Genomic DNA, 12071 nt, shown 5'->3' on the forward strand with positions numbered 1-12071 from the left:
GCACTTGACATAGCCAGGAAAACCTGTGCCCAACATCAGTTTCACTTTCATTGACAATCATTTTCTTTTCCCCACAGTTCATTTTGTCACCCAGCATTTGCACTTAGCCTTTCGGACATTTGCAGCACTTTCTCACATGCCATGTGCAACATGCTTAAGAAAAAATGATATTTAAATCAAAATGTATCAACAGAAAAAAAGATGAGGCCAGGACTCCTGGAATCTACAATGTTAAGTCTGGCAATAACTTGCTCAGAAGGTTGGACTAGAAGCCTGACACACAGAAAAAACCTCACCCAGTAATTTCTGCATTCATCCCATAGCTTTTGGTTGAACTATAACATGTCTTTCAAAAAAGACACCAATCCTTGCCTCAGATGCTGTGAGTGACAGAAATCCTCCACGTGCCCAGGCAAGTCCTTCCTCCACGTAACTGCCTTTACTTTTAAAATCAGTGCCTTTTAACTAACCCCACCAGTGCACCGGCAGCTCCATTCATCCTCTAGAGCTCCCATGGAGAATACACTTTTTACAGTGTGCTTTATACCTCTGCATTTCCAGTCCACCCTTTCCAAGAACAGGTCCGACTAGCAGCTTTCATGTTTTCAGGTTCACTTTTCAAAAGCTTAGCTAACTTCTCCATAAGTAACTTCTCTTTAGATAATCAGGACACTGCTGCAAAGGTGGTATGGTTCACTGCAGAAGTACAGTAGAGGGCAGAAATAAGGAGGTGCTGGCTACCCTGGGACACAGTTTTTACAGGTCATATTGCTCCCTCCCACTGGAGGGGAAAAGCTCTGAATGGGAAGTTTCACTTCTGTTCTTGCAATGGGACAAGCTGCCCTTGGAATCAGCCTGCCGGAAAATTTTTCTAATACCACTTTCTCTCTGAGGGTCTCTCAAGTCCTACCAGTGACACTGTCTGAACACGCAGATCTGGCACAGTGGCACAACTGACATCTTCCCTGATGCACTTCATCCCCATATTGTCCCTGTGGAAACGGCTCCTGCCACAGAGCTGGCTGCACAGGACCAGTGGGACAGCAGTGTGCATGCTACCTAAAAAGACCCCCCATCTCTTTGTCCCCTCTGCAATAGACATAACAACAATGCACAGTGCTCTCCAGGAAACCCATTTTCACAGAGGGAAAGGAATCTTTTTGCACATCAAAAAACAGGGCAAGAGACAGGCTTGTGTTACCTGTATGTTATTCTTATCTCTAGAATGGCCATACAGCAGGAAACAGGGTGGTTTGAAGAAAGAGGATAGACTGAGAGTCAGGAGACTTGATTTCTGTGCTGGGATCAGACTCTGATCTGGTGTGACCTTGGATGTGCATAGACTGTAGTCTCCTAGGCAAGAGGAGCTTGCTCTCAGACTGGGCTTCCACAGAGGGGAATGTGAAGGATACAGATTTCAGCTAGACCTCGAAGGGCTACGATGACACAAACAATACCAGTTTATTTGGCGCAATTCAAGGCTACATGCAAAAATGTATTCACAGAATAACGGGCCCTGTTTTATTTACTGGCATCTGTTCCGAACATAATGCAATAACTCAGAACCGTTTTCAGTGCTGTTTCATATACAGGTGCAATATAGCATTGACAGAACAGCCCCTTTTTTCTCCTTTCAAATTCCAGTGGACTTCCCCAAAGGAAAAGTAAAGAGTCTGTCACTGTAGAAGCCAACAACCCTACTAAAATATCACATCCACACACACACCTCCACACACACACACAGAGTCTCCCAATATTGGATTTAAAATTTAACTCTTCTGGCAGTTACAGCAGTGGGAACATCCTCTATCAATCACCTCTGCAATTGGATGTTACCAGGACTCTGTTTAGTCATCTCAACTATGCATTCATGCTTCCGTAACTGTCTTCAAAGGGATTAACCATTAGCCATATGACATGGCAGGTGGTTGACTCAGGGGTGAAATGAAAGCTGTTAATGCAGGAGAAAGGCATTGAGCAATGCCCAGCCTGAGTCCAGGTCTGAATGCCAAGCCCAAACTGCCTGACCTGGATTCCCCCTGTTTACAGAGGTGGAAGGACCATCAGCTCATAAAACCTGAGAAAGAGATGCACAGAGGGAATGAGGAAAGGCTCCCAGGCGAACTCTCACAAATGGATTAACATCTCTCTCTTCCTCCCTGACCTGTGAAGCCTGTGGACTCCTTGTCAGAGCTAGGAGGAGTCAAATGGCCCATAGTGAACAAAGTACATAACATGGTCAATTTCCCCCCAAATCTAATGCTCCCACAGAAAATTACACAACCAGAAATGCAAAACCAGACACGAGTAGTATTCTGTGCACAAATAAAACATGAGCAGTTACTCCAGACAGGACGTTATGTTAAAGATCTCTATCTGTCCCTTATGAAATACCTTGCTTTATTTTCTGTTTATTGTTTTTTCTCCATTAAGAGAAATGGAGCAGATGGGAAGGACAGGAGGAAGGACAGATGGATGGGAAGGAGGAAGAGGAAAAAAAGAGGAAAAGAAGGGAGGGAGAAAGGGAGAGAAAGAGGCAAGGGTGGAGAAAAGAAGGGAGGGAGGAAGAAAAGGAGGGAGAAGGAGGCATAAAAGAAGGACAGCAAGACAAATGGATGGAAAAGAGGAAGGGAGGAAAGAAGGGAGGGAGAAAAGAAGAAGGAAAGGAGGAAGGAAGGGAAGAAGAAAGGGAGGGAGGGAGTGTGGGACGAAAGGAAGAAAGGAAAGAGCGAAGGAAAAGAGGAGAAAAGCGTGGTCATGAACATCCCTGTGACCTCACACTGGACGATTTCACAATTGTATCGCATGACATCAGAGTAGTGTGTTTGCCAGCACCTAAGTCTCACTCACAGCTTCTCTACCAGTTTACCTGCACATTCGCTGACCTTCAGCACAGCTAAACAGCCCCCCACCCCCCCTTTCATTTTCCGGAGACTGCTTTCCAAGTTGCCGTCCTCGCATCACCCCCTGATACCGGTGGAGTACCCACAGAGCCAAAGGACTGGAAAACATCCTCATCACTCTCCCACACGGCTCGGCCCAAAGCCCCGCAGCTCCGGGGCACCGGGTAGCTGCCCGCTCGCCGCCCCCACCGCGGGGCCCGAGGCGGGAAAGGCGCGGGGAGCCGGGGCTCCGCTCCGGGACCCGCCGCGGGGCCGCGGGCAGCAGCGCGCTCCCGCCGCACCCTCTCGCGGCCGCCGCCGGCAGCGGCACCGGCAGCGGCACCGGCGGCGGCAGCGGCAGCGGCACCGGCACCGCCACCCCTCCTCACGTCCCTCTTCCCTTCCCCTCAGGTCACCGACGGATGTTTTTTCCTTTCATTACTATGTTCACTATTTTTAAAGCAGCACTTCCACAGGCGCCTCCGTGAGCATCGCATGCGAGCAGCGCAGTCCTGGCATGTTTCCTCTCTCCGTTGTGGCTCTGCTGGACGCCGCCTGTAGCCCCGGCACTGACACCGTAACTCTTCAAATGCCAGCCTTGCACTCGAAATTTTCTCGGGCTGGAAGAAGACCTCCTCCCGCCCGCATCCCCCCCCCCCCCCCCCGCCCCCCGCCCGCTGATCCCAGGGCTCCGCGTATTTGAGGGAGCAACTGAGGGTTAACTGAAACAGTTCAAGCACATTCAAGCAGTTCTTTGTACAGCTAGAATGACTCACACAAAATACTGACACTTGGTTTGTTTTCTTGTATCATAACGGAACATGATAAACTATCAGTACTGTTAAAGACACATTCACTCTTGTTACTTTTGGAATGTTAACAAAACACTGATTCGGTAAGAATTCATAGCATTTCCAGAGCTTCTGACACCCTGCGACACGACTGTTGTTCACTGTTTTGCTCTTGGTTCTAAGTACCTGCCTCAAAGGACTATCAGATGCTTATGGATAGATTAAAAGGGGGAGGTGGGGGAAGGGAGATGCTTGGAAGAAAGTTTGCTAGAGTTCAGCACTTAGCTTGCCTTACTTTCAGAATAACAAATTGCCACTTAGGGTGCCTAAAGTAGAATCTGTCGTCAAAGATGCTCGGTAGCTGCTTTGTGATTTTTGTGGCTAGACATTCATGAACTGAGCATGCGGAAAGTTTTCTTGTAAACCCAGTGACTTTGATTCAGTAGATTTGAGCTGCCCCAAACAGTGAGTGCTGAAGTCTTCTGAAAAATCAGCTGCATAGGATCCTTTTTTTTTTTATTATTTATGAGAGCTGTTTCAAACTGTTTCACTCAACTCTTTCTTTGCCTTTTCTGTTAGTGCCTTCCCAGAAATCCAAGAAGAGAAGCCCACAATTGCAAACAGACAAACTCGGATTTGAGTGTCAGCTCACAAGCTTTGCCAGGGATTAATGTTTTAAAATCCTTGCATAGCTTAGCAGATCTTGGCATTTCTATACCCAAGATAAAAATTTTGTTCAGCCTTCCCCAGCCATCAATATTTGCACAAAGTCCAGAACAGTTTCTGGATTTATTTCACAGGGGGAATATATTTCTATACACATGCAGTATTTACTAGATAACTGTACTGGTATGTCCTCACAATTTTATTTGCATTCCCATGGCTACAGTCAAGTAGTACTTGTAGTGTTAAGTCAAAAAAGGTTGAATCATGACTAATCTCATTTATTCACAAAACATGAACACGCTTGCATGCTTTTTAAAGGATTCATTCTCAAAATTGTTCTGAAGATTGTGTGGAATGTTTGGAGCATTCAGGCATTGCACACAGGTGGAGAGGCTTTCATCCCAGAAAAATGTACAGGCATACCAGCAGCGCATAAATATTTTGGCCTGGAAACATCAGAAGAAGTTGTCATCCTTTCTAAGCAATGGTTTTCCTCTAGAATTGGACAAGTTTTACCAGAAATCACAGCTCTTATTCCATCTCCAAGGGTCTTGTCTGCAATTCATGCTAAAATATTGACCTGCCTTCTGATCTCTCTTCATGAATACTGAGTATCAATTTAAACTTAGCAAGCCTCAAACTGAGCTCTAATCCTCCCAATCAAGCCCTGACCTGCAACTTGGTCTTTAATATGATCAAAACCATTTCTTCCTCTGTCAACCAAGCCTGCTACTAGGATGCAGTCAAAGGTGATGCTCAGTCACACTCACCTCATCTGAACTTTGTGCTGTTTATTTTGCCATGTAGTCCCAAAGCTCTGGCATTTTATCTATGTCTAAATTAAATTTGTCGCCAGGAGGCACTTATTTTCTGTGTCAATGACTGCAGCCTCCCTCCTCTGGGCTCTGCAAGTGCAGATGTGTTCAGAACATTGCTGCTGAGGTCACCTCACTGCAATGATGACTGGGACCCATCTTTGCTGCTCTTCCATCTTCACCCACCAACTTTGTCTTTCTGCACCAGATTCTTGCAGAGCCTTGCTCTTCCTGCCACTGGTACTGAACTAGCGAGTGGCTGACATAACCCATAGCCACAGAGTTCACTGCTCTGATAGCACAGTCAGTCTTTGCAGCCATCAAAGTGTTTTTCTCAGAAATACTTCATGTCTTCTCACACTTTGTCCTTTCAAGCCCAGCAGCCTCTCCCTCATCTTCTCTGCTAAGCAGAAACCACCTGAAAACTCACATTCCTCGAGATATCTGCAAACACTTGACAAAGGGACTGGGCAGCTGATGCACTGGTGCACCGCTTTATTTACCAAAACACAGCTCTTTCACAGAGCAATTTTGCCTAGGCTGATTCCTGTCTCTCACTTCACTAGCACCACCTCATGCAGTCCAACACTAAGGTTGGGCTGGCAGAAGGTTCAAGGGCTGACACAGTGGGCGCAGTCCCAGCCTCCCTGCTCCTGCTATAACAGCACCCTGAGTCAGGAGCAGCGCCTCTGTGAGAGGAAGGTCTGGAGACCTTGATTCACAACCTCAGCTTTCCTGCATTAGGTTTCTCTGCTCAGGCTGGATGTACTTTCAGTGTGCTGGTGATGCCCTAGGAAGCCCTGCTGGCAGATTTGTTGAGCCTGTCTGCGCGCTCCGTTGGCATAGCAGTTCAGTGAAATCACTCGGAGAAAAGCTGTAAGCTTCTGTCCATTTGTAATACTCTCTCCTCAGTTTTCCACCCCCTGTATTTATCACGGCCCAGAGTGCCTGGCTGAAGGAAGAGACAAACGCTCTGGACTTGACGCAAGCCAGACAGAATCAGTTTGATTCAAGACCACTTGAAGTGAGGGGGGGAAATGTTCTTCTACATAATTGTAGTGACAAAGAAACCATAGCAACATGGAACCCCCCCAAACTTTCATAGCAGAGCCCAGATTTCACCTGGGCAATGGAAAACATGAAGATTTTTTTTCTGTGTTACCACTGTGCAGCTGAGCTGAGGAGGCCAAACCTGCTCAGGTTTTTTTTCAGTAAGTCTCTGACTTTCTTCTACAGCAGTACTTATGGAGTTCCCAGATAAGTTAGGACAGAATGTAGTAAAGAAACATTTTCTTATAGGCTTTTTTTCCAAATAATAAAGCTGATTCTCAACCTGGTGACAAGTTACCAGTAAGACAATGCTTCCAGACCCAAGATTGAAGGGATGTGTGATACACTTTGACAACCAAAAGCAAACTAAGCTGAGAGAAGCTATGATCAGAAAAAAACAGCACTAAAAAAAAAAAACCTCAAGATCTGCTAAGGACTTCGGTGCTAGTGCACAGATCTTAAAAATTATGACTGGCAGCAAGCTGCTGTTTTTCATATGGAAGGAAGACCACGAGCAGATGCAAACTACTAACAGAGGAGAACACAGCAGAGAAGATGACAATTCCTGACATAATTCGATTTAAGAAAGCAGGTTAACTAAAAAAGCAAAACTGTTTCATGACCTCTCAGACTACACATCCTAAAGACACCAACTGATCGTCGGGTACGACTGCAAAACTATATTAGTGAAAAGGAGAAATTGCAGTCCCACCAAAGTCAGAAGGCCTTCATATCATCCCTAGTAAGTACTGTTAACCAACATGTGTAGCCCAGTCATTAATTCAAGCTCTAATATGCTTGAACGGAGAGAATAACAGCCCATTGCATGAAATGTAAAACTGCTCTCTTGCTACATTTTACATTGACCAATCTTTCTGCTCTTTCTTTTCTAAAATACCAGTTCTTGTTCTAAGTGCCCCCCCAAAGAGAAAATATCCTTAAGTAACAGATGAGATAAAATTTACAAATGTAACATTGCTAGTATGACATTATTTGAATGTGAGTCAAGTGTACAGTGATGTACATACCTGCAAACACTACATGGCTTAACTGCACATGTGAATTAGTCTGCCACATACACTCATCTTGGAAGGAGTGGGATTTTAATTACATAAGATAGAAGAATGCACAGTTCTTGCCCACACAGGAAACTTTGGACTAGTAATGTCAGGTATGGACGAAGGCGGTACTCTTTCAAACTGACAAAAACATACTGGCATTTTGGGGAACTGAGATAAGCACTTGCCAGAAAAATGGACTTTTTCTAGTTCAAACACTGACATATTTTGGCTTAGTAGGGACCTGAGTCCCCCGGAGCTTTAGCAAAGCCTTAGGAGCCAGCCATGACCTGAACCGTGCCTTGGTGAACCTCAATCTACACTTGCCACCTTTCAGATTTTCAGATAAAACTCTCGCCGTGGCAGACATGATCAGACCGCAGCACCAGAACTGGGAATTAAATACACAAGGATACCTAAACATTAGGTGATATATACCTGTGTGGATCCTCCAGACTGTTATTCTGGCTCTCCCCACCAGAGAAAAAAGACCATCTTCCCAAAAATCTCTGCCTAGTTCAGAGTCAATTTGGTTGGGTTCCTCGAAAATTATCCCGTCTGGTTCACAGCTCCTTTCCCTGCTCCCTCAGCCCTGGCACAAGTGCCCAGCCCAAGGCATGTGGAGGCTTCCGTGCCCTATGCAGAGCTGGCCCCAGCTTCCTGAGACTGTCCCAGCTCCTCCAGTGCAGCAGCCCTGCTCCCCTGGAGATGGAAAACTGTCCACAGAGCAGGAAAAAGAAAGCTGTCTTATAAGAATGGGATGGGATGCTACGGGACTCGGAGTTGTACACAGTCAGAAAATGTGTGTCTCCTTTACGCTTCCTCGACAGAGCTTTCCTGTCACAAATCCTGCAACATGTCACTGTCCTCTTGTTTTCTATGTCAACCACAAAAACAAACAAAAAAACCCCAAACACTTCAAGCAGCCCAGCTGTCATCGGTAAGTTTGCCAGAGGTTTTAATATTCCAAGAGGCAGTTAGTTTTAGCAGGAGATGCTCCCAACGCTTGCATAGTGTAACGGCAAGCAGCATTATAAAAACCCAATAGAGTGAGAGAGAAAGAAGGTCAAAAGAAGATTTTGTCCCTAGCTTGGTGTAACAAGGCAAACCTCCCCTGCTGTACCTGAAACTCATTTACACCCACTGCTGAGCAGAAGCTGGGTGAGCTGTGTCTCCAAGGGACATAGAGAAGAAGAGGATGCATTGGGCAGTGCAAGTTTGTAAAGATGATTAGCCCAAAGGGATACCTGCTGCTGCTGAATCACACACACACTCCCTGAGGGCTGATGATTAAAGTCTAGAGCAGCATCATGTTGGCCATGATGCACTAAGCAAAATTAACGTAGGTTTATTTAGAAAGTTTTATCCTTCTGGGCTTTCTGTTTATTTGGCTGTTTAGGGGGAAAAAAAAAAGCAAAGCAAAAAAGAAGCCCAAATCAGGCAACTGACTCTGCTTTTCATATGCTTCTTTTAAAACGATTTCTCACGAACAACAAAGAATTCAAATAGGTAAACTAACCAATAACTCCATCGCTGCTGCAAAAAGCTAAGTGCATCTGTAGGTACCGCGAGGCTTTCTGGTAAACTAGGTGGCATTACACGAGCTGTCTAGGAAAAGCATCATGTGCTGCTCTGGGTTTGTACGGCACCGAGTCTTGACCGTGATTGGGGCGTTTGGCTGATAGAAATAAGTAACTACGGCGAGTGACCCTACTTTTGGGTCGATCCACAGAGTCCTGCCTCGGTGGACACCTACAAAGGACGAGGGCGTCACTGGCACGAACCCTTGCGCTTCATACTGGGGAGGCGTAAGAGAAACCACACGTGCTGCTAAGCGAGCGAAAGGTCCGCTCTTGATCATCCCTGAGTAAATAGCTGCAGGTTTAGACAAAATACCCCACACGAAAGTTTGCTATCCGTTCGACTCAGCTAAGTGATTTCTGGGGAAAGGACGGGACAGAAAACGTGGTTGGGAACAGGAGCGCGAGCCCCGCGCCCTGCAGAAATGAGGGGGGAAAAAAGAAAGGCAAAAAGCAGAAAAAGCAGCAGCTGGCCGAGAGCCGCTCAGGGTTCCGGGGCCGGTGGGAGGGGGGGCGGCAGACCGCCCGGCGGCCGGACAGCCCGAGGCTCCCGATAGCGCCGCCGCCTCCGCCGCTCGCCGGGGCCGGGGCAGGCGGGCGAGCAGCCGCCGCCGCCGCCGCCGTGGGGCGCGCGGGGCCGGGCCGGGCCGCGCGGGCGGCGGCGGGGGCGGGCGGCGGGGATGCGCCCGCTGCGGGCGGCCCCGCGGTGCGGGCGGAGCGCGGTGGGGCCGCGCAGGGCGGCCCCCGCACCTGCCGACCTGCTTACCTGTGGCGGACCCGGGCGCCTCGCCCTCCTCCGGCGGAGCGGGCTTCTTGCCGGGCCCTTTGCCTTTCCTCCCCTTCCTGCCGTTGCCGTCCTTTTTCTTCTCGGCCATCCCGGCTCCGGCCGCCACCGCGCTCCCCGCCGCCGCCGCCGCCATCCCCGCGGCCGCCCCCTCCGCCGCCGCCGCCGCCGCTGTCGGCTCCCGCAGCGCCCGAGGCTCCAGCATCGCTCTTGCCCGCCGCCGCCGCCTGGGACTTGGAGCAGCGAGTTCCTTGGAAGTTTTTGGAAACTCCTCTTCGGGCCTTTTTTTTTTTTCCTTCACCACCCTCCCTCCTCCTCCACCCCCTTTTTTTTTTTCCCTTTTCCCTTTCTTTCCTAATAATAATAATAATAAACTCCAGCCCACATACACACCCCCTCGGCACACGCCTTACTAATGCCCGCCCCGGGCACCGCACGCTTGCTCTCGGGAGGAGCCTGCACGGCCCCAGGGTGTGGGGCGGCCCCGGCCGCGGCCCCGGCCCCAGCCCCGGCCCCGGCCCCAGCCCCGGGGAGGGCGCAGGCACCGCGGCCCCGGCGGGGCGGGGCGGGGCAGGACAGGACAGGACGGGGCGGGTGTTGCAGCCCGGTGCCGCCCCGCCGATCGGCAAAGCCCGCGGCTCGTCGCGGGCGCGGGTGGCTCGGCCGCTGGGCGACCTGCGGGCACGCCGCGGGGGAGGGGCGCGGGTCTCTCCCGGGGGCCGCGGGTGGCCCCGCCGGGGGGCCGGGGGCGGAGAACGGGAGGGGCGGGTGCGGCTGTGGTGGCTCCTCGGGGTGCTTGCGGGCTCCCCATTTACGCACCTGCTTGCGCTGCGGCGCCCGGCGGGAGTCACCCGGGGTGCCGCGCCCCCGGCGGCGGCGGGCGCTCGAGGGATGGGGGATTTGCCAGGCTGCGCTCCCGCAGCCGGTGCTTTGGGAGGGGATGCCGCCCCCGGGGAGATGGCACGCACAGTCCGCGTCCTCCGTGTGGGTCCGTTAGTGCTTTTGTATCCTCTCATGGGGCTGATCCCAGAGCCACCAGTTCTCACGACTGAGACTTGGTCAGGTAAAGCCTTGCTGCAGTTCGCAGGTGAAACTGCACCCGATACAGCCATACCCGAGGCAGCTTTAAAGTAACTGGTAACAGTGTAAATACACCAAACTGAACGCCACTGTCATCCGGAAAAGTTCAAGAATCTGGCTATGGAGTTGCTCAGCTAACCTGAGCCGTATTCCCTGCTGGTGCAGATAACCATTATCTGTAGGAGATGCACTTACACCATTCGGTGGGAAACGCAGTACTCAGAGAAGTTACAGAAAAGATCTGCACAAACTACTTGAAATCTCACAATGGAAGGTTTTCCCTGTATGCTTGGAAAGGCAGTGCAACATGGAAAACCAGAGAGTCAGAGCCTAAAACTAGGATTGCTACTTAGGAGTTCTTAGGGATTCCTTCTTCTCTTGAGGAGACTGTTCTGCATGCCCCTTAGGCTGCAAAAACGTTTACAATGATCACCATGCACAAAAGATGCTATAGAATTGTTTTTCAGTGTTCAGTATTCAGTATTGTTTGATTGGAAACATTCAAAAAATCTTCCTGAGTCAGGCCTGAAAAAGACAAAACACTCCAAATCCAACATATACTGAGTTCCTCATCTGTGGCTGAAAGTTTTGGGGCTCAATTTTAGGGTTCAATTTTTTTCAAGATACTCTCCTGGAGCAAGAAGTTGTTGAAGAAAGCAGTGGTTAACCAGTGATACTGGGTTTTCAGCATTTGGACTTTGAAACAAACAGAAAAAAAACAATGCTCATAGAAGTTCTCTCTCTATGGTAAAATAAGAGGAGTGAACAACATCGACTGCAAAACAATAAGGCAAAAAACCAGACTTCCTAAGTGGCCTGGCGATCCCGCACCAGTGAACAAATCAAACCACAGGGAAAGCAAAAAAAGATCTGGGTACAATTCTTGGCACAAAAAGTTACAGAAGATGCCTGCTGCACGACGCATTTGAGCGACATTTTGGATTTCTTGATACACGGCGTTATGACATCCTTCCTCAAATCTGCCGAACCGAAAGTGAGGGAATAAGCCCCAGGCAGGGCGGGGAGAGAAAGCAGATTCCGCCGAAGAACAGCTGGCGATGGGGAGGTATTCCTGGCGGCAGTAGCCCAGTTTTTCCTTCAGGGGTCACTACTCAGCAAGGAGGGAGCCTACTCCGGCAAAATGTAAGGGACTCTGTTGGGCAACAAGGTGTACTTTTAAATAATCTCGATATGACCTGGTTTTCTGTACTCTGCACAATCTAATTGCTCAAGGTAAACATTACCTTCACGCCATGTTCATCGGTATTAGACCGTCATTCCAGGGAGTTATCAGCATCGAGGCGCCGTGAGCAGGACACAGGACGGACACCCACCAAAGACTTTCTTTTCAAGGATGTGACACTG

The 12071-nt window shown here is 49.3% G+C and overlaps 1 protein-coding gene across 5 annotated transcripts in view; it reads right to left on the reverse strand.

The window, feature by feature from the left end:
* NRG1 (neuregulin 1) overlaps nucleotides 1-12071 on the reverse strand; it is a 486241-nt gene that overhangs the window by 175933 nt on the left and 298237 nt on the right. For 2 of the 5 annotated variants that reach the window (XM_087741972.1, XM_087741973.1), the window contains exon 1: nucleotides 9609-9732. The exons of the other annotated variants lie outside the window; for them this stretch is intronic. In XM_087741972.1, the coding sequence (XP_087598098.1) occupies nucleotides 9609-9717 (109 nt within the window). In that variant the 5' untranslated portion in view covers nucleotides 9718-9732. Of the gene's footprint in view, nucleotides 1-9608; nucleotides 9733-12071 lie in introns of those variants that run through there. 5 annotated transcript variants of the gene reach the window in all.

The sequence above is a fragment of the Nipponia nippon genome, unplaced genomic scaffold (genome assembly GCF_047370975.1).
Source record: "Nipponia nippon isolate SJK-2023a ecotype South Korea unplaced genomic scaffold, ASM4737097v1 scaffold_8, whole genome shotgun sequence".
In the NCBI taxonomy this organism is placed as follows: domain Eukaryota; kingdom Metazoa; phylum Chordata; class Aves; order Pelecaniformes; family Threskiornithidae; genus Nipponia; species Nipponia nippon.